This window comes from Cebus imitator, unplaced genomic scaffold (genome assembly GCF_001604975.1).
Source record: "Cebus imitator isolate Cc_AM_T3 unplaced genomic scaffold, Cebus_imitator-1.0 Scaffold98, whole genome shotgun sequence".
Taxonomy (NCBI): domain Eukaryota; kingdom Metazoa; phylum Chordata; class Mammalia; order Primates; family Cebidae; genus Cebus; species Cebus imitator.
In genome coordinates this window covers 2,203,050-2,228,841 of record NW_016107413.1, presented here as the reverse complement: position 1 = coordinate 2,228,841, position 25,792 = coordinate 2,203,050, and the positions used below count along the sequence as shown (strand labels likewise).

Sequence of the window (25,792 nt, the reverse complement as noted above, 5' to 3'; positions counted from 1 at the left end):
TTGGTTTACAAAAACAAAAATTTTACTCAGTTATAGTATGCAACTTGTCTTTTTAACTTAATATTTTTGATCACCTTCCATTTCAGTACATATATACCTTCCATATTTTGAATGGTTGCAGGGATATGCTATTCCGTGATGTTTAACCATTTTATTTTATTTATTTTATTTTATTTTATTTTTTTCCCATTTATTTATTTTATTGCATTTTAGGTTTTGGGGTACATGTGAAGAACATGCAAAATTGTTGCATAGGAACACACGTGGCAATGTGATTTGCTGCCTTCCTCTCCATCACCTACATCTGGCATTTCTCCCCTTGCTATCTCTCCCCAGCTTCCCACCCCCCTATTGTATGTTCTTAAGCACTATACCACACTGCCTGTCATACATGTCAGTTTTCTGTTGATTAACATACATGTGACCATGCAAAAGCAACTCAGGAATATGGATCTAATAAGAAGTAAGACTAACAGGAAATTTCAATTATATCTATTTTTACTTCTGTAACTCTTACTTGTCTTAGTTAAAGATTTACAGTGTTTGATCTTACTGTTTATTGTGTATGCAAATAAAATTGACTTTGTGGGTTTGGAATGAATTGCTTTTTGCCTGAGGTGAAAAAAAATGGTGAGGTTTTTTTTTCTGTGCTTGAATTTAATTACACTTTGTTCTTTGCCCAGTAGTAAAAATAGATTCTTTTTGGTCATTTGCTATTTTGTTTTCACAAAAATTATTTTTAGTGACAGGACACATTTTTTTGTTAATTCCATATAATTTTATTAAGATCTTGTTTACTTATGTAGAAATATTTTAATATAATTTTGATATTTTCATAAGAGAATATTTACTTTGTCATGTATATTTAAAATAATTCTCAGCCTTTTATTCCATGAAGGTAAAATTTGGACATAGTTATCAGGGATTTCATTATCATAACATCATTAATTATAATTTAACTCAGTATACTTTATATTAATAAACAGAATTACTGCAGGAGACAGAAAAATTAATGAAGGAAAAACTAGAAGTACAGTGTCAAGCTGAAAAAGTACGTGATGACCTTCAAAAACAAGTGAAAGCTCTAGAAATAGACGTGGAAGAACAAGTCAGTAGGTTTATAGAGCTGGAACAAGAAAAAAATGCTGAACTAATGGATTTAAGACAGCAAAACCAAGCACTGGAAAAGCAGTTAGAAAAAATGAGAAAATTTTTAGATGTAAGTATTCTCGAGTTGAATATAGATTTTTCTCAGTGGAATGTTCTTTGCTAGTATTCTAGGCTATGAACTTTAAGTTACAAAAAGACTTGAATTAGTTTTTCAATGTTTTATTAGGTGTCTATTCTACCAATTGATCAAAAAGTACTATTCCAATTTAAAATTCCAATAATTTTTATTGTGCAGCACTCAGAATTAAAATCAGTACATTTTATTGTGTATTGAATTATACATAATAAAAAGTATGAATAAGCCCCACCAGTTTACCTTTCCAAATTCAGATAAGAAGCTAATTCTAGTTTTTTATTTAATCAAAAACTAAGATAGACAAAGAGATAATGGACCGCCACTGCTTCACCTGTAAAAGGCACAGGTAACAGTGTAACCATTGGAAATAGGCCTGGAGGTAGTGATCGTGCTGCCATTACTCTCTTCCAAAAAGATGTTAAATCTCTAATTTCACATTTTGTTTTCTTTTAAGATTTCACATAAGCCTAATATTCTCTTTATAGATCAGAGAATCAGATTCTTACTCATTTTATAACTTTAGGCATAAAACCTAGATTAGGATTCAGGAAATTGATTTACCAAATAATTTGTTTTAATTATTTTGTTTAACTACTAAATCAACAGTGGAATTCCTCCTTTGTTCTAGAAAAGTAAATTCACTTTAAGGTGAATATTTTTTCATCCTGTGTTTAATATTACTTGAATAAAAAAAAGTACTTCAAAAAATAGTTAAATATTAATACTTGAATTTTTGTTGAGAAGCCCAAAAAGGCTTCCTTTTGTGCCATACAAAAAAATAAAATGTTATCTTTTAAAACTTTTGTGGTTTGGGATATTCCATGATCATCAGTCCTTGGTCTTCAAACAAAACTAACACATAACTAATGGAGAAGTCAGAAATAATAGCTTCACTAAATACTGTTTCTTTAGTTACTATCATTATTATTATTAAACTTTAGGAGCAAGCCATTGATAGAGAACATGAGAGAGACGTATTCCAACAGGAAATACAGAAACTAGAACAGCAGCTTAAGGTTGTTCCTCGATTCCAGCCTATCAGTGAACATCAAACTAGAGAGGTAAGAACTTTACCTATATTGCCCACCTTACAGTAATTTGTATCAAGGGTAAAATCAGATGCACATCATGAAAAACTTAAAAGTGGATTATTTCTGTTGATGTAAATCTTCAAAATTAGAAAATTTAATATTATTTAAGTGTGAGAAGGTAATTAACCCTAAAAATCATTCGTGTTGAAATTTGGAATCATTTCCATCTGCATATGTCTTCTAGTATTTCCCAATTAAATAAACTCTATTTCTTTATTCCCATTCCTAACAAAAGTAATCAAAAGAGTTATCTGTGTTCACTCTTTCTCATTTCCCATTCTATTAGTCCACTCCAGTGAGGTATCCAACCCTTGTTTCTCAGTAGGGTTATACCTTCTACTTCATTTAAATTGTTCTTGTTAAGGTGACCCAGAGCCTCATGGCTATAGCTAATATCCAACTCTGTTTCCATCCTACTCAACCATTCAGAGGCATTTATTGCAGCCTTCTCCCAGAAATACTTCCTTCTCTTGGTTTCTGTGACACACCTACTCCACTGATCTCTCTCCTTTAGTCTTTGTTTTTCCTTTTCCTACCCAACATAAACGATGGAGTACCCCGAAACTTGCTACCCAGCCTAAATGATGGAGTACCCCAAAAAGTAAATGGCCCCTTTTTATTCCCTATGTACAGCCTCTTCCCAGTCATATATAAATGACTCTACATTTGTATTTCCATCCCTGACATCTCTGTTAAGCTCCAGAATTGGATATCCAGTGCCTACTCTATATCCACTTAGTTGTCTCAAAATTAACCTGTCCAAAAGAGAGGTCTTGATCCCTGATTAGCCATTACCAGAGAAAGATAAGCATAAAAAGTTTTCCTTTTTCATCTCAGTAAATTCTGTACCTTCTAACCTGCCCGATTGCTGAGAACATGAATCAGCCTTGATTCCCCTCTTTTTCTCAACTCCTACTTCCAACCCATTGATGGGTCAGATTGCACTACATCTTTCTGTTCTTTGCACTTTTGTTCATCTCCCTATATCCCAGTTGTCATTGTTTGCCTCGATCACTGTGGTAGCCTCTTAACCAGTCTCCCTGCTTCTCCTTTTTCACCCCAACTGCCCATTTTTCTCATAGAAACATAGTCAAAACTCCACATTTACCAGATGAATGTTACATGAATGAGAGAGGATTCACTGAATACCTAAAGATGGCTTGTCATGGTAATAAAGACATTGTGCTTAGAGTAAGGCAATCCCAGTTTGTATCATGACTCTGCCATTTACTAGTTAATGACAATAACTAAGTCAGTTAACTTCTCAAATCTCTGTTTATTCATTTCTAAAACAGAGGTTGTAATAGCACCCACATCATAGGAATGTTGACCTCACACATGGTGAACACTTTAGTATAATTTCTGAAAACAATTTTTATTTCGAATGTAATTTCTAAACAGTTTAGTGGATTCATTTCTCTTAAAAGAAAGCCTAAGAAGTATAGAGTGCCTATAAATTCCTTGTAATAAAATGTTATATACTACAGTAGTACAAAAGTTACCAGTGTCCAGTTTCTAGTTATTGCCCCATTTCTAACAAATATATTTTCAGCTTTTAAAAAATAGTCATTTATTGTACTTCAAAGAATATTTAAGCTCTAGAACCTAAGCTGTCATTTCCTATTATGTAGTTATCTTTTATTTGAAAACATTGGCCTGCTTCACTTGTGAAACTTTAAGAAACTAACAAAGATGTGCATGTTTGTTTTTTTTCTCCCTAGGAACATTGTAATCTATTTCTCACCTCACTTTGCTAGATCTGATTCTTAGCTTCTGATTTTCTCAAGATTAAAAAAAAAAATGCACCATTTTATTGTACCTACTTTGTTGCCTTTTCTCTTAACCTTACTCCAAATCTTAGTCAACCTATTGTTAAAGTTTCTCCCCAGCAGCCTTTTTTTTTTTTCCTCTCTCTTTAAAACTGACTGCACATATCAGTGGCTTTATTGCTATCATCCGTGAACCTGAAATTGAAGTTAAGCTTGCATTCTTTTAATGTTCTGAGAAATAACTGTCATTTTGTAGATAATTTCCTCAGAATATTTCACGGAAAAAAAAGCTAGAATTACTTTATTTCTTACCATCACGTGTCGCTTTTTTTAAACTAAGCTTTCCTTCCTCACTTTTCATACAGTATTACTAATCCTTCCTGTATTCTTCTGTCACAGAACCATTCACTTGAAGGGATCTGCATATCATTCTTAGGCAATAGGTTTTGGCACACATCATTATTTTAGTTAAAGGAGAAACCAAGACTAGAGACACTTAGGGAAATCTTCAAGGTGCACAGGTCCCTCTCACTCCCCGTCATCCTTATCTCTTTCCTAGGCTGATGAAATGTATAGATTAAAAAAGCTGTCCCAATGACTATTTTCAAAATATAGTCCATAAAAGATTTATTTGGGCCATATAAGAGTAAATCAGTACTCTGCAAATTTGTCATCTTTATTAGGATTTAGTGTGGTTGTGCTATTAGATAATTCAGCCTTATGAAAAATGCATTTTTCCCCTCTTCCTAGCTAGAGAAAGTCTTAGTCTTAAGAGAAAGAACTCTTTGTAAACAATTGTGTAACTGAAAAAAAATTTAGACTTTATCAGTGTTAGTCTATACTCCAAATGATCACAAACAATCATTTTTATTTCTCTCAATTATTAACACTTATGTGAAATAAATTATTTTAAAATTCTGAAAAAAAGAGAAAAAACTCTTTAAAAGAATTATGCAAAAGCAATGTTACGTGTCATCTACTAGTGTTGCTTAATGTTTTCAACTTGTAAAATGTCACCCCTGTTGGAAACAACAGTTGCATCTATATAAAAAGTGAAATTAGTATAACATTTAATAATACTTTTTGGAAAAAAACTTTTTGAAGTGAAGATACGTTTTATATGCATTGAGTATTCTTTATCTAAAATGCTTGAGAGAAGTGTTTCAGATTTCAGATATTTTGAATTTTGTAATATTTGCATTATATTTACCTATTCAGCATCCTAATTGGAAATGTGAAATTCTTCAATGAGCATTTCCTTTGAGCATGACGTCAGTGCTCAGAAAGTTCCAGATTTTGACCTGGTCTTGGTGCTGTGCATCTGTAGTACCAGGATGCTGATGCAGGAGGGTTGCTTGAGTCCAAACGTTTGAGGCTGCAGTGCATGGCAATCATGCCTGTAAATAGCCACTGCATTCCAGCCTAAGGCAACATAAGGAGACTCCATTTTTTAAACAGACAGACAAAAATGTTTCAGATTTTGGAGAATTTTGGATTCTAGATATCCAAAATGAAGGATAACTCAACCTATACTAACTAGCTTGCTGAAATTTTTTTAACTTAAATGTTTTGCCTCATATTTCAGGTTGAACAGTTAACAAATCATCTGAAAGAAAAAACAGACAAATGCAGTGAGCTTTTGCTCTCTAAAGAGCAGCTTCAAAGGGATATACAAGAGAGGAATGAAGAAATAGAGAAACTGGAGTTCAGAGTAAGAGAACTGGAGCAGGCACTGCTCGTGAGTGCTGATACTTTTCAAAAGGTGTGGCATTTTATTTGGGCTAACTTTATTAAGTGTTTTAATGAAGAGTACTCTTAAATTGTCGACTTCTTGTAGGTATTATATAATGTGTTTATCTGTTGACATCATAACTATTTCTGTTTCTTCTTATTTCCAAATGTTGCTTGCACATCTTAGTCCTGAGAAGGGACAAGTAGTTGAACTGGAAGAATTAATTACTCTTTTAGCCATCAGTAATAGCTAAGTGAAAAACGGGTACCAGTTTAGCTTGATGCTTTACCCCAAACTAAGAAGGAATGAAATTCATCCCCATCATACTGCAGAAAGCACAAATGAATAGGGGATCCATTCATTTTATCTGAGGAATGAATTTTAATTGTCAAAAATTCCTGTTTGAGTTTACAGAAAATACATTTAAAAGTGAGCATCTACAACTTTTTTTTTTTTTGTCTTGAGATGGAGTTTCACTCTTGTTGCCCAGGCTGGAATCCGATGGCATGATTCTTGGCTCACAGCAACTTTGCCTCCCAGGTTCAAGTGATTCTCCTGCCTCAGCCTCCCAAGTAGCTGGGATTACAGGCATATGCCACCTTGCCAGGCTAATTTTGTATTTTTAGTAGAGACAGGTTTTTTCCATGTGGGTCAGGCAGCTGGTCTTAAACTCCAGACATCAGGTGGATCCGTCCGCCTCAGCCTCCCAAAGTGCTGGGGTTACAGGTGTGAACACTGCACCCGGCCAACGTTTTTATTATTCACTAATTAGAAGTAGACTTTCTAATTGGAGAAATAGGATTGCTGCTTCTCAGAAAAAAAAAAAAAACCTGGATAATCAGGATTTAATTTATGAAAATTTGAGAAAATTTTTGTATATTTAAAGGTAGAGGACCGAAAACAGTTTGGAGCTGTAGAAGCTAAACCAGAATTGTCTCTAGAAGTACAATTACAGGCTGAGCGAGATGCCATAGACAGAAAGGAAAAAGAGGTAAGGAGTTTATTTTTAAATGACACGGTGGGGTTTTAATTATTTTAAATCAGTTACCTTGAAAATATCATTTGAACTGAATGGAGTTCATGATCTAAAACCAAACTTGAGGCTCTTTCTCAGCTCAATGATAAAATTGACCTTGAAGACAGAAAACATGTGATATATATACAGTTCTATAGAATTACAGAATTATAATTTACTAAATGGGGAAAAGAATAGAAGGATTTCAGAAAAAGATATATTCAATAGGTTTTAGCTCTCTGTAGAGCTAATGGAATCACAGATGCAATAATAGTAATAGTTAATTTTGTTAAGGCCTATGTAACTAGACAGTAATAAGTATTTTAAATGCCTTTTACCTTTAACACTTACACTCTTCCCAAGGACAGGCTCTGTTATCTCCATTTTGCACATGTGTAAACTGGGCCTTAAGAGGTTAAATAATTTGATCATGGTCACACATTAAATGGTTGAAAAGAATTCCTCTCAGATTTCTGTGAGTCAGAAGTCCTTGTGATACTATACTGCCAAGCATTGGGGCTTGTTTTGTCTTGTTGGTGAGAAGTATTAAAGACTGCCATTCAACATTTAATGAGCTCTTGCACGTGTAGCATCAGTGTCCACTTGTAAAACCAGCACTGGAGGTCAAGGAATCTACTGTGTAATTAAGGAGACACATACGTTTGAAAGAGATAAAAATACTTTTCAAAAAAGAAAACAAAAATAGATGCAAATTAATGCAAACATTAATTACAATTATTAGATAAATTAAACAAGATTAAAACAAATATAAACCAGCCTATATTAAAACAAATATAGACCATTTTTAAATCTTAATAATGTTCTAATTGTGGGTGGTCACAGGCTCAATAATAAGAGAGCCTGGTACTAAACTGGAGCCTGATTGAATAAGAGGAAAGAATGTCCATTGTATCATTTGGTGGAAGTGAATTCTCTGATAGGACATCTGAACTTCAGCTACTTACAATAGGAAAGTTAGTGCTTTAGACCAGTGCATTTCAAACTTTAATGCACATGCGAATCACCCAGGGATCTTGTTAAAATACAAGTCTTATACAAAAATTAACTCAAGATGGATTAAAGACGTAAATATAAGACCTAAAGCCATAAAAACCCTGGAAGAAAACCCATTCAGGACATAGGCATAGGCAAGGACTTCATGACTAAAACACCAAAAGCAATGGCAACAAAAGCCAAAATTGACAAATGAGATCTAATTAAAATAAAGAGTTTCTGCACAGCAAAAGAAACTATCATCAGAGTGAACAGGCAACCTAGAGAATGGGAGAAAATTGTTGCAATTTCTCCATCTGACAAAGGGCTAATATCCAGAATCTACAAGGAACTTAAACAAATTTACAAGAATAAAACAATCCCATCAAAAAGTGGGCAAAGGATATGAACAGACATTTCTCAAAAGAAGACATTTATGTGACCAACAAACATATGAAAAAAGGCTCATCATCAGTGGTTGTTAAGAGAAATGCAAATCAAAACCACAGTGAGATACCATCTCATGCCAGTTAGAATGGCAATCATTAAGAAGGAAATAACAGATGCTAGAGAGGATGTGGAGAAATAGGAGCGCTTTTACACTGTTGCTGGGAGTGTAAATTAGTTCAACCGTTGTGAAAAACAGTGTGGTGATTCCTCAAGGATCTAGAACCAGAAATATCATTTGACCAACAATCCCATTACTGGGAATATACCCAAAGGATTGTAAGTTATTCTACTGTAAAGACACATGCACGTGTATGTTTATTGCAGCATTGTTCACAATAGCAAAGACTTGGAATCAACCCAAGTGGCCATCAGTGATAGACTGGATAAAGAAAATGTGGCACATCCAGACAGGTTTATAGCCAAATTCTACCAGATGTACAAAGAGGAACTGGGACCATTCCTTCTGAAACTATTCCAAACAATATGAAAAGAGGGAATCCTCCCCAACAGGTTTTATGAGACCAACATCATCCTAATACCAAAACCAGGCAGAGACGCAACTAAAAAAGAAAACTTCAGGCCAATATCCATGATGAACATTGACACAAATATCTTCAATAAAATACTGGCAAACAGAATGCAACAGCAAATTAAAAAGCTTACTCATCATGATCAAGTAGGCTTCATCCTGGGAATGCAAGGCTGGTTCAACATATGCAAGTCTATAAGCATAATCCATCACATAAACAGAACCAAAGACAAAAACCACATGATTATCTCAATAGATGCAGAAAAGGCCTTTGACAAAATTCAGCAGCCTTTTATGCAAACAACCCTCAATAAGCTAGGTGTGAAGGGTATGTATCACGAAATAATAAAAGCTATTTACGACAAACCCACAGCCAATATCATACTGAATGGGCCAAAACTGGAAGCATTCCCTTTGAAATCTGGCACAAGAGGGCTGGGCGTGGTCGCTAATGCCTATAATCCAAGCACTTTGGAGGCCAAGGCCGGCAGATCACCTGAGGTCGGGAGTTCAAGACCAACCTGACCAACATGGTGAAACCCCATCTTTAAAAAAAAAAAAAGAAATCTGGCACAAGACAAGGATGCCCTCTCTCACCACTCCTATTCAATATAGTATTGGAAGTTCTAGCCAGAGCAATCAGGCAAGAAAAAGAAATAAAGGGTATTCAATTAGGAAAAGAGGAAGCCAAATTGTCTCTTTTTACAGATGACATGATTGTGTATTTAGAAGACCCCATCAGACCAAAGTCTCCTGAAACTGATAAGCAACTTCATCAAAGTCTCAGGATACAAAATCAATATGCAGAAATCACAAGCATTTCCATACACCAATAACAGACTTAAAGAGAGCCAAATCAAAAGTGAATTCCCATTCACAGTTGCTACAAAGAGAATAAAATACCTAGGAATACAACTAACAAAGGATGTAAAAGACCTCTTCAAGGAGAGCTACAAACCACTGCTCAATGAAATAAGAGAGAACACAAACAGATAGAAAAATATCCCATGCTCATGGTTGGGAGGAATCAACATTGTGATAATGGCCATACTGCCCAAAGTAATTTATAGATTCAACGCTATCCCCATCAGGCTACCAATAACCTGTTTCACAGAACTGGAAAAAACCACTTCAAACTTCATATGGAACCAAAAGAGGGCCCACATAGCCAAAACAATCATAAGCAAAAAGAACAAAGCAGGAGACATCACGCTGCCTGACTTCAAACTATACTACAAGGCCACAGTAATGAAAACAGCATGGTACTGGTAAGAGAGATATAGACCAGTGGAACAGAACAGAGGCCTCAGAAGCAACACCACACATCTACAACCATCTGATCTTTAACAAACCTGAGAAAAACAAGCAATAGGTAAAGGACTCCCTGTTTGATAAATGATGTTGGGAAACTGACTAGCCATGTGCAGAAAGCAGAAACTGGACCCCTTCCTGATACCTTACACTAAAATTAACTCCAGATGGATTAAAGATCTAAACATAAAACCTAACACCATAAAAACCCTAGAAGAAAATGTAGGCAGAACCATTCAGGACATAGGCATAGGCAAAGACTTCATGGCTAAAACACCAAAAGCAATGGCAACAAAAGCCAAAATAGACAAATGGAATCTAATTAAACTCCAGAGCTTCCGTATAGCAAAGGAAACAATCATTAGAGCGAACCAGCAACCAACAGAATGGGAAAAAATTTTTGCAATCTACCCATCTGACAAAGGGCTAATATCCAGATCTACAAAGAACTAAAACAGATTTACAAGAAGAAAATAAGCAAACCCTTTCAAAAGTGGGCGAAGGATATGAACAGACACTTTACTAAAGAAGACATCAATGAGGCCAATAAGCATATGAAAAAATGCTCATCATCACTGGTCATTAGAGAAATACAAATCAAAACCACATTGAGGCCGGGCGCGGTGGCTCAAGCCTGTAATCCCAGCACTTTGGGAGGCCGAGGCGGGTGGATCACGAGGTCAAGAGATCGAGACCATCCTGGTCAACGTGGTGAAACCCTGTCTCCACTAAAACTACAAAAAATTAGCTGGGCATGGTGGCGCGTGCCTGTAATCCCAGCTACTCAGGAGGCTGAGGCAGGAGAATTGCCTGAACCCGGGAGGCGGAGGTTGCGGTGAGCCGAGATCGCGCCATTGCACTCCAGCCTGGGTAACATGAGTGAAAACTCCGTCTCAAAAAAAAAAAAACCACATTGAGATACCACCTCATACCAGTTAGAATGATGATCATTAAAAAATCTGGAGACAACAGGTGCTGGAGAGGATGTGGAGAAATAGGAACACTTTACATTGTTGGTGGGAGTGCAAATTAGTGCAACCATTGTGGAAGGCAGTATGGCAATTCCTCAAGGACCTAGAAATAGAAATACCATTTGACCCTGCAATCCCATTACTGGGTATATACCAAAGAATTATAAATTGTTCTGTTATAAAGACACATGCACACGTATGTTCATTGTGGCACTGTTTACAATAGCAAAGACCTGGAACCAACCCAAATGTCCATCATCGATAGACTGGATGAACAAAATGTGGCACATATACACCATGGAATACTACACAGCCATAAAAAACGATGAGTTCTTGTCCTTCATAGGGACATGGATGAATCTGGAAACCATCATTGTCAGCAAACTGACACGAAAACAGAAAACCAAACACTATATGTTATCACTCATAGGTGGGTGTTGAACAATTATAACACTTGGACACAGGGAAGGGAACATCACCCACTGCGGTCAGTAGGGGGAGGCTAGGGGAGAGACAGCAGGGGTTGGGAGGGTGGGGAGGGATAACGAGGGGAGAAATACCAGATATAGGTGATGAGGGGATGAAGGCAGCAAACCACTTTGCCATGTATGTACCGTATGTACCTGTGCAACAATCCTGCATGATGTGCACGTGTACCCCAGAACCTAAAGTACAAAAATAAATAAATAAAAATAAAAGAAAATGTGGCACATATACATCATGGAATACTATGCAATCATAAAAAAGGATGAGTTCATGTCCTTTGCAGGGACATAGTTGAAGCTGGAAATCATCCTTCTCAGCAAACTAACATAGGAACAGAAAACCAGACACTGCATGTTCTCACTTATAAGTGGGAGTTGAACAATGAGAACACATGGAGACAGGGCAGGGAACACCACACACTGGGGCCTGTTGCAGGGGTCGAGGGCTACAGAAAGGATAGCATTAGGAGAAATACCTAATGTAGATGACAGGTTGATGGGTGCAGCAAACCACTATGGCACATACACACCTATGTAACAAACCTGCATGTTCTGTGCATGTATCCCAAAACTTAAGTATATTTTTTAAAAGTATATTTAAAAAAAAAAAAAAGATTGCCGGGCGCGGTGGCTCACGCCTGTAATCCCAGCACTTTGGGAGGCCGAGGCGGGTGGATCACGAGGTCAAGAGATCGAGACCATCCTGGTCAACATGGTGAAACCCCGTCTCTACTAAAAATACAAAACATTAACTGGGCATGGTGGCGCATGCCTGTAATCCCAGCTTCTCAGGAGGCTGAGGCAGGAGAATTGCCTGAACCCAGGAGGCGGAGGTTGCGGTGAGCCGAGATCGCGCCACTGCACTCCCGCCTGGGTAACAAGAGCGAAACTCCATCTCAAAAAAAAAAAAAAAAGATTAAAAAGGAATATATAATAGAGTTCATTTCCTATCTGATTACTGTAAAACAAAAAAATTAGTCAAAAATAAAAATAAATAAAACACAGTAAGGGGAGTGACATGGCATTTTGCACACCCAGCACGGTCCCACGATACCACCTCTACCGCTCCCGAGACCCCACTTTGAATAGCAAGGCATCATATCACAGAGTTGAGAATTTTGTCATAAACTGTTGAATGAAAAAAGGAAATGTCATGTGAGGTAGGGTGGCAATTTTGAACTTAAATAACTACTTATGTGTTAATTTTAAAATAATATCTTGTCATCAAAGTGTTGTAGAAATGTAAGGATAGTTGTAAATACTGTTAGAACACTTTGAAGAAGATATAATCATTACAATTTTCAAGAACCTGATAATTATTTATGTTCAGTCATTAAATGTATTTCAGTGTCTACTGAGTTTAATAACCAGGGTTAAAGAAAATTTTTTAAGTGTAAGTCTTAGACATTAGTTATTCAAAGCAGGATAAGTGATAGTTTATAGTGGAAGATTCAGAGATAACTCTTCAGGTTCAAAAGCTGGCTTCTCCACATACTCGCTATGTGGCCTCGAAACAAATTCCTCCTCTCTGTGATGCCCATCCTCATCTCTAAAATGGGGATACTCATAGAACAGATCTCATAAGGCTGTTACATAAGAAATAATACATAAAAAGCACTTTGTACAGTGTTTAGCAGTAAACTGTTTACTGTTTCTGTTTAAGAAATGCTAAGCTAACTGATTTTTAACGACTTACCAATGTTCAGATATGGTTCTCATTATGTGATTTGTTAGTGTTTAATCAGCAGTGCCCTCCTTCAGTTTCTAAAGCAGTAAATTATTTATAGGCTGCTTTCTGAGCCACTTGTCACTAAGTGCTCCCAAGGACAGGCTCTGTTGTCTTAGATAACAGAGATGCTTCTGTTTGCTTTTTGATCAGCAATTTCGATCATGAGGCAAATAGACATTTAGAAATTATTCATTCACTTTGTATTAAGTAGCAACAAACTAGTGAGTTAAATGATTGTTACTATCCTCTGTCAAAACCAATTTTAAATATAAAAATAACTAGTTCTTAATATTCATTAGTTTCAGTCTCTAACCATCAAAAAGCAGTTGCTTTGCCATTGTTGATAATCCATCCCATCCTCAAAATAATTAAATAAATTTCTGTTGTCCTACCTATAGGAGCTAATTTTCTCTTGAAACTGTATAATTCGTTTACTCTAAGGTTTTTGTAATTCAGACCTAAGGATCTCTTAGTCTTAGTTTCTTTTTTTTATTTTTTATTTTTGAGACGGAGTTTCGCTCTTGTTACCCAGGCTGGAGTGCAATGGCGCGATCTCGGCTCACCACAACCTCCGCCTCCTGGGTTCAATTAATTCTCCTGCCTCAACCTCCTGAGTACCTGCACCACCATGCCCAGCTAATGTTTTGTATTTTTAGTAGAGACAGGGTTTCACCATGTTGACCAGGATGGTCTCGATCTCTTGACTTCGTGATCCACCTGCCTCAGCCTCCCAAAGTGCTGGGACTACAAGCGTGAGCCACCGTGTCCGGCCTTTTAGTCTTAGTTTCTACCTCAGCTTCCTTCTGCTTAATAAGCCACATGGCAGCCAGAACTTTTAATGAGTTAATTAGATATTTGTGGACTAAAATGAGTTAGTCTTATACGGTGGCTTAAAAACACAATTCTACAACTTTTCTAGGCCTTTTAATAGCAACTAAATGTAACATAAACTAAGATTTACTATATGGACTCTTCCCCTTCCTTCTTTGACTTTTCTGCTTCATGAGAAGATATTTAGGTAGGAAATGGCTCCTTTTATTCTTCTTCAGAAGGTTTGCTCTCTGCTTTGCATAGGATAGTTTAAGGGTGGCCAGTTTGAACATGTCTAGGAACCACACAGGTAACACAGGTTATTCCTGGCTTAGAAAAACCACATTCTTTTATTCTTATGACTCATGTTCTAGGCATACATACATTGTAAAGCTAATATAGCACTCTTCATTTTATCTTGATAAACATTTGTATAAACATTTTTTCTCTTTCGATAATTTTCATATTAAAGATTACAAACTTAGAAGAGCAATTAGAACAGTTTAGAGAAGAACTGGAAAATAAGAATGAAGAAGTTCAGCAACTACATATGCAATTAGAAATACAGAAAAAGGAATCTACTACCCGCCTGCAAGAACTTGAACAAGAAAACAAATTATTTAAGGTAATTAATTTAGAAACACTCTTAACTATAAATAATTCATAGTTCCAGTCCTATATTGCTTTATTAAGCATTCAGTAAATCTAGCTGTTAAATAATAGTTAATAGAGGGACATTAACAGGCAGACACATTTGCATAGAACTTATTTTCAGCCCAACCTGAACATCTGAATATCATAAATGGAAATTTTAGGATTATGTTATCAAAATATTTTAAGAATTATTGATTTACAATAACCATATGGTATCTCTAGTTTTATTCATTGTACATTATAGGCTCTATTATCTTTTGTAATTATGTTCTGAAAATGACATGTAATGATATATCCAACTGTGATGATTATTTTGTTCCTAGGATGACATGGAGAAACTGGGACTTGCCATAAAGGAATCTGATGCTATGTCTACTCAGGACCAACATGTGCTATTTGGGAAATTTGCTCAAATAATACAGGAAAAAGAGGTAGAAATTGACCAATTAAATGAACAAATTATGAAACTCCAGCAGCAACTTAAAATTACGACAGATAACAAGGTATATTCATTTAAAATTGATTATGAAATTAATATGAACCAGAGTTTTAAAGGGCAAAATGGTTATAGTGTTGCTTCCCATTTAATTTTTTTTTTAATTCTCTTTTAACTCATTAATTTTAATTTATTAAGACACATTGGTGGCCAGGCACAGTTGCTCATACCTGTAATCCTTATGTTTTGGGAAACCAAATATGTGGGCGGATTGCTTGGGCCCAGGAGTTCAATACCAGCCTGGGCAACATGGTGAAACTTTGTCTCTACAAAAAATATAAAAATTAACTGAACGTGGTGGCACACACTTGTAGTCCCAGCTGCAGTGAGCCATGATCATGCCGCTGCACTCCAGCCTGGATGACAGAGTGAGATCCTGTCTCAAAAAAAAAAAAAGATTTTGGATTAGTGATTAGAATCTATAAATCTCAAAAAAAAAAAAAAAAAACAGCAAAGACACATTGGCTTAATAATTTATATATTTTTTTCTCCCCTCCTAGTATTGTCAAAGGATTTTAATGTTTTTCAGAGAGGCTCTGTGACTTAGATTTTATCATATTACTCTAACCAAATCTATTATAAATTATTCTATTTAATATGAGTTAAGTAACGTAATTACCTTTGGTGCCATCAATTGTAGACTTTATTTCCACACCTAATCCTTTTCAAATAAGAAATGTTGATACTGACTATTTTCCTAACAGAGAATCCGCAACTAAAAGCTTATGTTACTTTGTACTTAGCAGAACTTCCTGAGCCTTGTTTGATATGATGGGGGAGATATTGGTCTATAATGAAATTAAAGTAAGGTAGTATGTCTGAGAAGTAGTATATTATTTTTGTGTGTGATTATCTCTTTTAGGTATTGCCCTAAAATAAAGTAAAATTTTTAAAATGTAAATACATATATATTATGTATGTTACCTTTTTCATTAATAGGTTATTGAAGAAAAAAATGAACTGATAAGAGATCTGGAAACCCAAATAGAATGTTTGATGAGTGATCAAGAATGTGTGAAGAGAGATAGAGAAGAAGAAATAGAGCAGCTCAATGAAGTGATTGAAAAACTTCAACAGGAATTGGCAAATATTGGACAGAAGACATCGGTGGATGCTCATTCCCTCCCAGAAGAAGCAGATAGTTTAAAACATCAATTGGATATGGTTATAGCTGAAAAGCTGGCCTTGGAACAGCAAGTAGAAACCACTAATGAAGAAATGACCTTCACAAAAAATGTACTTAAAGAAACCAATTTTAAAATGAATCAGCTAACACAGGAATTATTCAGCTTAAAGAGAGAACGTGAAAGTATGGAAAACACTCAAAGTATACCAGAGAAAACTCTTAACACAGCTATAGATGATCTGAGCAAAGACAAACCTGAACTGGAAGTAGTCCTTACAGAGGATGCTCTTAAATCCCTAGAAAATCAGACATATTTCAAATCTTTTGAAAAAAATGGTAAAGGTTCCATAATTAATTTGGAAACAAGGTTGTTACAACTTGAGAGCACTGTTAGTGCAAAGGACTTAGAACTTACCCAGTGCTATAAACAAATAAAAGATATGCAAGAACAAAGCCAGTCTGAAATGGAAATGCTTCAAAAGAAGATTGTAAACCTACAGAAAATACTTGAAGAAAAAGTGGCTGCTGCTCTTGTGAGTCAAATCCAACTTGAGGCAGTTCAGGAATATGCAAGGTTCTGTCAAGATAATCAAAGAATTTCATCAGAACCTGAGAGAACAAATATACAGACTTTAAATCAACTAAGAGAAGATGAGTCAGTGTCAAATGTATCAGCATTAACCTTGAGAATATCAGAATTAGAAAGCCAGGTTGTTGAAATGCGTACTAGTTTGATTTTAGAAAAAGAACAAGTAGAAATTGCAGAGAAAAATGCTTTAGAAAAAGAAAAGAACCTGCTAGAACTACAAAAGCTATTAGAGGGCAATGAAAAAAAACAGGGAGGGAAAGAAAGGAAAAGAAGCCCTCAGGATTTTGAAGTTCTCAAGGTTAGTTTTGTATTTGACTATTTTCACTTAAATAATTACGAATTTACTAAATATGGTGTTCTGTTTACATCTAGCAATTTTTAGAAAAGGGGTTTTTCATAAAAATATACCACTTATAAAAAATAAACTCTTGTTTTAAGATAAACTAGACAAACCAAATTTACAGGAGTTTATTTGAACAAAGAAGGATTCATGAATTGGGTAGCACTCAGAACCTGAAAAGTTTCACAAATCTCTTTTGTGCAACAGTGGCCAGTGAATATTTGTAGACAGAACTACCAAATAAAGTACAGAAATACCTTGATTAGTTACAGCTAGGTGTTTGCCTTATTTGGACATGGTCTGCTCAGTTGACTGCTTGTCATTAGCTAAGACCTGGCTGTTTATTATACTCCGGTTAGGTTTTCAGTTTGCTTACATACTCCTAAGTTAGGTTGCAGTTCCTTACATAGGAACTCAAGACAGAGACAGCCTCAGGCCAGGTTTAAGTTAATACTGTGTAGTCATATTATTATCGATTAAATAATGGATACAGACTGTATTTTGTGGCCTTCAAATATGATGTTTATTTCATTAACATCATCATTTTAATGCAACAGTGAGAAGAAACTAAGAAACATTAACTTTAGCAAATTTCCTTTAGGACTTGTGGGATTTTTTTCTTAACTTCCTTCTAATATGCATGTTATATGTTAACATTCCTTTTAAGTAATAATAAGTATTAAAATATATTAGGATTGACTTAATATGTAAATTAAGTCAATATGTAAAGAATGCAAACTTAATATGTAAAGAATGCAGACTTTACAGAAAAAAATCTATTATTTAATAGTATCTACTGAATTAATTAATGTGTAAGTGACATATCATTAACTTTTTTTTTTTTTTTTGAGACAGAACCTTACTGTATCACCCAGGCTGGAGTGCAGCGGTGCAATCTCATCTCACTGCAGCCTCCACCTTCCGCATTCCAGTGATTCTCCTGCCATAGCCTTCCAGGCGGCTGGGATTACAGGCACACACTATCATGCCCAGCTAAATTTTTTTTGTATTTTGTTTTCAGTAGAGAGAGTTTTTGCCATGTTGGCCAACCTGGTCTCAAACTTCTGACCTCAAGTGATCCACCTGCCTTGGCCTCCCAAAGTGTTAGGATTATAGGCATTGGCTACTGCACCTGAATAGCTTTTACAAATTTTATACCTGATAATAGAATTTATCCATTTCAAGTAAAAATGCGTAGTTGACCTCTTTAAGTTTACTTATGTAAAGATCTGAAATCACAGTTATTTCTTAGCATACGATGGATAGGACAAGGACTTTTCTTCCCTCCAAATTCTCACCTTATAAATTTATAACTTTGGGTAGCAGGACTTCAGTCTTCTCAACACCAGGAGATTAACTGATAAATCACAACTCTATAATTATGTAATGTATTTTGCAAAGAATAATAATCCTCTGGCTTTTTCCTCATTCGTTGGAACTAAGTTACTATAAGTTATAAATAATTAACATAGTAATATAACTTTTTTTTTGGAGATTAGAGTCTTACTCTGTTGCCCAGGTTGAAGTGTAGTGGCACAGTCTTGGCTCACCTGCAACCTCTCCCTCCTGAGCAGCTGGGACTACAGGCATGCACCACCACACTTGGCTAATTTTTGTAATTTTTGTAGAGATAGGGTTTCGCCATGTTGGCCAGACTGGCCTTGAACTCCTGGCCTCAAGTGATCTACCTCTCTCAGCCTCCCAAAGTGCTGGAATTACAGGCCTGAGCCACCATGCCCAGCCTAAAATAGTAATGTAACTTTCCATGTGTGAGTTCTAAGAAATAACTTAATTGCACTAGGTTTCTTTTGAGGAAAGTGATATAAATATGAAGAACTTTTTGAATGATAACAAAGAATATTTTCATTAACAATTTATAAAATTTTAGGATGCACACGAATGACATTATTTACCTTTTATTCCCAGAAAATCATTCTTTTCTCAAGAAGGAAATCATTTTGTCAAGAATACAAGATGATGGTTCTGAAAAAGCTTCTCTCTTTTTATAAAGAGCCTTAATTTGTTGCAGCTCCGTTTATCTATAGGCAGTCATTTCCTTGGATATTTTTATTAGAATATATAAGTGCCTTGAATTTAGCTATATATTTTTTAAATGATATGTTTCTTGTATTTTCCACTGTCATTCAGACAACTGCTAAGCTATTTCATACCAATGAAGAAAGTGGATTTTTGAATGAACTTGAGGCTCTTAGAGCTGAATCAGTGGCTACCAAAGCAGAGCTTGACAGTTATAAAGAAAAGACTGAAAAACTTCAAGAAGAGCTTTTGGTAAGATAAGTAACATAGCTCCTTAATTTACTGACTTCTACCTATCTTAATTTCTTTTCAAAGTATATACTCTTCTGTAAAAATAAATCAAGCTCCATAACTTAAAAACTAGATTAAAAAGTCTTTTCTGGATTTGATGAAAACTTTCATTGTTATAAATTTCTTTACCAACATCTTCTTGCTTGATTTTCTTGGAAATCTTTGTTAGGAGGATACTTTTTATTTACATTCTGTTAATGAAAGAGTAGAAAGTTGTTAAAGAGAACCGTATATTCCATGAGAACCAAAAATAGAAGCTGATGGAATTATTTCACTTCTCTATTAATCTATGACCCTATATACATACAAATATATATGTAAACTATGAGTGTTTCTGAAATGTTTTTCCTGCTACTCTGAGGAAAATGAACATATAATCATGATTTACACTCTTCCTACCCCCTTTAAATTCTACACTTAATATGGAAAGATTTTAACTGAATGCCCTACTGTTCTATTTATTATGTTTTAGGTAAAAGAAACAAATATGGCATTTCCTCAAAAGGACTTAAGCCAAGTTAGGGATCACCTCACAGAGGCAAAAGAGAAATTGTCCATTTTAGAAAAAGAAGATAAGACTGAGGCACAAGAAAACGAAAAGATCTGCATGTTCGAGCCACTTCCTATAAAATTGAGTAAGAGCATTGCATCCCAGACAGATGGGACTCTGAAGGTCAATAGCAGCAATCAAACTCCACAAATTCTTGTTAAAAATGCAGGAATACAAATTGATTTACAGAGTGAATGTTCCTCAGAAGAAGTTACTGAAATAATCAATCAGTTTACTGAAAAAATTGAGCAGATGCAAGAACTACATGCTGCTGAAATTTTGGACATGGAATCTAGACATATTTCAGAGACTGAAACCTTGAAGAGGGAACACTTTGTTGCTGTTCAGTTGCTGACAGAGGAATGTGGTACCTTGAAGGCAGTGATACAGTGTCTGAGAAGTAAAGAGGTATTTGGTTTTTATAATATGTGTTTTTCAACATTGTGTGCTTTTAAGAGAAAATAAAAAAAAACTTGGGGCAGTCTCTTCCTTATGATACTATCACAATTTTAATAGTTTTTAAACTGTTTTAAATTTAAAGAATTTTTAGTTTAAAATGTTTTAAATGTTTCCATTGTGTAGAGTTAATGTATGATGTTCCTGTGTGGATTTGGAACATGTTATCATTTCTTAATTCATGAATGTCTCTTCTTATTGTAATATTCACAAAGAAACAGACATGTTAAAAACCATGAATAGTTTCATTTATTATGAAAGATGTGACAGATTTGATTGATTTCTTTACAGCATTAGAAACCAGCAAAATAATTCATTGTATTCTATTTTTCTTAAAGCAAAAAAACATGGTTTTTTTCCTCTAATTAGGCATCCTCAATTCCTGAATTAACACATTCTGATGCTTACCAAACTAGAGAAATATGCTCCAGTGGTAAGTTATATAAATATCTGTAATGTTTCTAGTATTTATTTAAGAAGTACTGGTTTTTTGCGGACTAGGGGTTGATTTTTTTTTTTTTTTAACAGCAAATGATTTTCTTTATTTTAGATTCTGGATCAGACTGGGGTCAGGGAATTTATCTTACACACAGCCAGGGATTTGACACAGCATCAGAAGGCCGAGGAGAAGAAGGTGAAAGTTCAATAGATTCCTTTCCAAAGAAAATAAAGGTATTAAAAGATAGATACCTTTTATTAACTTACCCAGTGTTGTTTCCATGTTGAACATAGCAGTTCATTAGAAGTTATATGGTGGGTTCATTTCTGAAGAGAATTGCATAGCTGGAAGGAACCTGAGAGATCTATTTTATTTCCATATTTCACAGATAAGTAATAGATTTAATGATGATATGTATGAAGACTTGTTTTCTTAATAATTCTTATTCCTGATGTTTTTATTTGCCAGAATTTTTAAAGTAATCTCAAAGAGTAGAAGTTATATTCCATATATTTCTTTTGGTCAAATCAGTGGCTTATCAGTAAACCTAGGAAGAGTACGTTAGCCAAACAGAAGGAACTTAGAGATGAGAGCTATGAAAACTCATAGGCCATCTACTGGAGTTGGCCTACCACTCCACAGGAAGAAGGTATTCAGTAATGTTCACCTGGAGTTTTCCCTCTACAGGCTATCTTGCTTAAAATTTATTTCTCTCTGTATGTCTAATATTTCAGTCCGTGAAGAAGTTGTCATAATTCTGGCTTTTGGGTTTTGTCTTCTAGGGATTACTGAGAGCTGTCCATAATGAAGGCATGCAGGTGCTTTCTCTCACTGAGTCGCCCTATAATGATGGAGAGGACCATTCTATTCAGCAGGCTTCAGAATCTTGGCTAGAAGAGAGAAAAGCTTACCTCAGTATAATTTCATCTCTTAAGGATTTAATTACCAAAATGCAACTGCAAAGAGAAGCTGAGGTACCCGAAGAATACTAAGCATGCACAATGATAATACACTACAAATTAAATTATCTTTTATACATGTTTTTGCATGAATAACTGTATATATTTTCACACTTCAAAATCAACCAGGACCAGTGGCTCACACCTGTAATCCCAGCACTTTGGGAGGCCCAGGTGGATGGATCACCTGAGGTTAGGAATTCGAGACCAGCCTGGCCAACATGTCAAAACCCCGTCTCTACTAAAAATACAAAAATTAGCAAGACATGGTGGCAGGTGCCTGTAATCCCAGCTACTTGGGAGGCTGAGGCAGGAGGATTGCTTGAACCTGGAAGGTGGAGGTTGCAGTAAGCCCAGATCACACTATTGCACTCCAGCCTGAGCAACAGAGTGAGAGACTGTCTCAAAAAGAAAAAAAAAGAAAAGAAATACACATGCTTCTAGACTTTTAATTACTTTGCTTAATAGATTAATATTTTTAGAATGTTTTTAAAACATGCTTATTTGAAAGCTAATATTGTTATATGTATTTTGCTAGGTTTATGATAGTTCTCAATCTCATGAGAGCATCTCAGACTGGCGAGGTGAACTACTGCTTGCCCTTCAACAAGTTTTCTTAAAAGAACGTAGTGTTTTCCTAGCGGCATTTCGGACGGAAGTGACAGCTCTGGGTACTACAGATGCAGTTGGCTTATTAAACTGCTTGGAACAGAGAATACAAGAACAGGTATAATGAAACTCCATTTAAAGAACACTTTAATAGAAATAAGTAGATGATTATTTATTTTAAAGTCTTAAGTATGAAGGTTAAGATTTTAATAGGAGCCACTATGAATATTTAAGAAAAAAAGTACCATAAATATTTTAACTTACTGTGTTAGAAAGTAAGAAAGACTGAAAGTTAATGAGCTAATTTTCTAACGCAGAAAATTAGAAAAAGAGCAACAGAATAATTCCAAACAAATTTAAAAGAGTAATAGAGAGTAAATTCTCATTATTTGCACCTGGTTATGTTCTATAAAGTTGCTCTGAACATTGAGCAGTTATTGCTCCTAAGGGAAATACAAGGTTAGGTTCCTGTAAGCCTTTGGTCACAACATTTTCATCCATCAGTACCTTGCTTATAGGGGATTCTATTTTATGACACCTTATTTACTATATATTATTGATTGATTAACCTTGAACACCACCAACAGCACTATAACTCATGCCTGAAAAAAAAACTTTTCTGACACACAGATTTTCTCCTTAAGGCACATTACAGCCTTCTTGTACTTAGGAACACCATAAAGCACTTCAGCACTACTTTTGGGGCCCATTTTAAACAGTGAAATCACAAATAAAATGCACAAAAATTTGAAAAGTCACTAAATACACTGTAAAAAGATTTGACTTTAGCCGGGGACATGCACATTGGACCATTTAAATTTTTTGCTGCTGTGTGCATTTCTGTGGAAGACCATGAAAGCAATACAAATATGGAATTGAGAGTTACAAATAAATTTTAGTGAGAAGACAAATCTGCAAATACGGAATCAGAATAATGAAGGTTCCCTTCAATGAAGGAAGAGACATCAATAGATACAGCGGTACGATAGGATAGAACGTTAAAAGTTGGATGTTTGAACTTTTCTGGAGAATTGGTTAAGCAAAATGATAAAGCACACATTTTTTAAATCATACTTTAAGTTCTAGGGTACATGTGCAGATCTTGCAGGATTGTTACATGGGTATACATACACATGCCATGTGATTTACTGCATCCATCCACCCATCATCTACATTAGGTATTTCTCCTAATGTTATCCCTCCCCAACCCCACACCCTTTCCTATTCTTCCCCTAGCTCTCCCATCCCTCAACAGGCCGTGGTGTGTGATGTTTCCCTCCCTGTGTCCATGTCTTCTCGTTGTTCAACAACCACTTATATGTGAGAATATGTGGTGTTTGGTTTTCTGTTCTTGTGTCAATTTGCTGAGAATGATGGTTTCCAGCTTCATCCATGTCCCTGCAAAGGACATGAACTCGTCCTTTTTTATGGCTGCATAGTATTCCATGGTGTATATGTGCCACATTTTCTTTATCCAGACTATCATTGATGGGCATTTGGGTTGGCTCCAAGACTTCGCTATCGTAAACAGTGCCACAGTGAACATATGTGTGCATGTGTCTTCATAATAGAATGATTTATAATCCTTTGAGTATATACCCAGTAATAGGATTGCTGGGTCAAATGATATTTCTGGTTCTAGATCCTTGAGGAATTGCCACACTGTCTTCCACAATTGTTGAACTAATTTACACTCCCACCAACAGTGTAAAAGTGTTCCTATTTCTCCATATCCTCTCCAGCATTTGTTGTCTCCTGATTTTTTAATGATCATCATTCTAACTGGCATGAGATGGTATCTCACTATGGTTTTGATTTGCATTTCTCTAATGACCAGTGATGATGAGCACCTTTTCATGTTCGTTGGCTGCATAAATGTCTTCTTTTGAAAAGTATCTGTTAATATCTTTCACCCACTTTTTGATGGGGTTGTTTGTTTTTGTTTGTTTGTTTGTTTTTTATAAATTTGTTTAAGGTCTTTGCAGATTCTGGATATTAGCCCTTTGTCAGATGGGTAGATTGCAAAAATTTTTTCCCATTCTGTTGGTTGCTGGTTCACTCTAATGATAGTTTCTTTTGCTGTGCAGAAGCTCTTAAGTTTAATTAGATCCCATTTGTCTATTTTATGGCTTTTATTTCCATTGCTTTTGGTGTTTTAGCCATGAAGTCCTTGCCTAAGCCTATGTCCTGAATAGTATTTCGTAGGTTTTCTTCTACGGCTTTTATGGTGTTAGGTCTTACGTTTAAATCTTTAATCCAACTGGAGTTAATTTTTGTATAAGGTGTAAGGAAGGGGTCCAGTTTCAGCTTTCTGCATATGGCTTGCCAGTTTTCCTGACACCATTTATTAAACAGGGATTCCTTTCCCCATGGCTTGTTTTTTTCAGGTTTGTCAAAGATCAGATGGTTGTAGATGTGTGGCATTACTTCCGAGGCATCTGCTATGTTCCATTGGTCTATATCTCTGTTTTGGTACCAGTACCATGCTGTTTTGATTACTGTGGCCTTGTAGTATAGTTTGAAGTCAGGTAGCATGATGCCTCCAGCTTTGGTTTTTTGTTTGTTTGTTTGTTTTGCTTAGGATTGTTTTGGCTATGCAGGCTCTTTTTTGGTTCCATATGAAGTATAAGGTGGTTTTTTTCTAGTTCTATGAAGAAGGCCAATGGTAGCTTGATGGGGATAGCATTGTATCTATAAATTACTTTGAGCAATATGGCTATTTTCATGATATTGATTCTTTCTAATCATGAGCATGGAATGTTTTTCCATCTGTTTGTGTCTTCTCTTAGTTCCTTGAGCAGTAGTTTGTAGTTCTCCTTGAAATGGTCCTTGACATACCTTGTTAGTTGTATTCCTAGGCATTTTATTCTCTTTGTAGCAATTGTGAATGGGAGTTCGCTCATGATTTGGTTCTCTGTCTTGATTTGGTTCTTGGTATATAGGAATTCTTGTGATTTCTGCACATTGATTTTGTTTCCTGAGACTTTGCTGCTGTTGCTTATCAGCTTAAGGAGATTTGGGGCTGACACGATGGGGTCTTCTAAATATACAATCATGTCATCTGCAAATAGAGACAGTTTGACTTCCTCTTTTCCTAATTAAATACCCTTTATTT

General features: G+C 35.5%; 1 protein-coding gene across 2 annotated transcripts in view; it reads left to right on the top strand.

Annotated features, from left to right (window-relative positions):
• AKAP9 (A-kinase anchoring protein 9) overlaps positions 1-25,792 on the top strand; it is a 219,170-nt gene that overhangs the window by 165,109 nt on the left and 28,269 nt on the right. For both annotated transcript variants that reach the window (XM_037741311.1, XM_037741312.1), the window contains 13 exons: positions 987-1,219; positions 2,188-2,307; positions 5,692-5,868; positions 6,725-6,829; positions 14,604-14,756; positions 15,109-15,288; positions 16,221-17,294; positions 19,485-19,625; positions 20,137-20,622; positions 21,040-21,103; positions 21,221-21,342; positions 21,892-22,083; positions 22,607-22,795. In XM_037741311.1, coding sequence (XP_037597239.1) covers positions 987-1,219; positions 2,188-2,307; positions 5,692-5,868; positions 6,725-6,829; positions 14,604-14,756; positions 15,109-15,288; positions 16,221-17,294; positions 19,485-19,625; positions 20,137-20,622; positions 21,040-21,103; positions 21,221-21,342; positions 21,892-22,083; positions 22,607-22,795 — 3,236 coding nt within the window. The remainder of the gene's footprint in view (positions 1-986; positions 1,220-2,187; positions 2,308-5,691; positions 5,869-6,724; positions 6,830-14,603; positions 14,757-15,108; positions 15,289-16,220; positions 17,295-19,484; positions 19,626-20,136; positions 20,623-21,039; positions 21,104-21,220; positions 21,343-21,891; positions 22,084-22,606; positions 22,796-25,792) is intronic.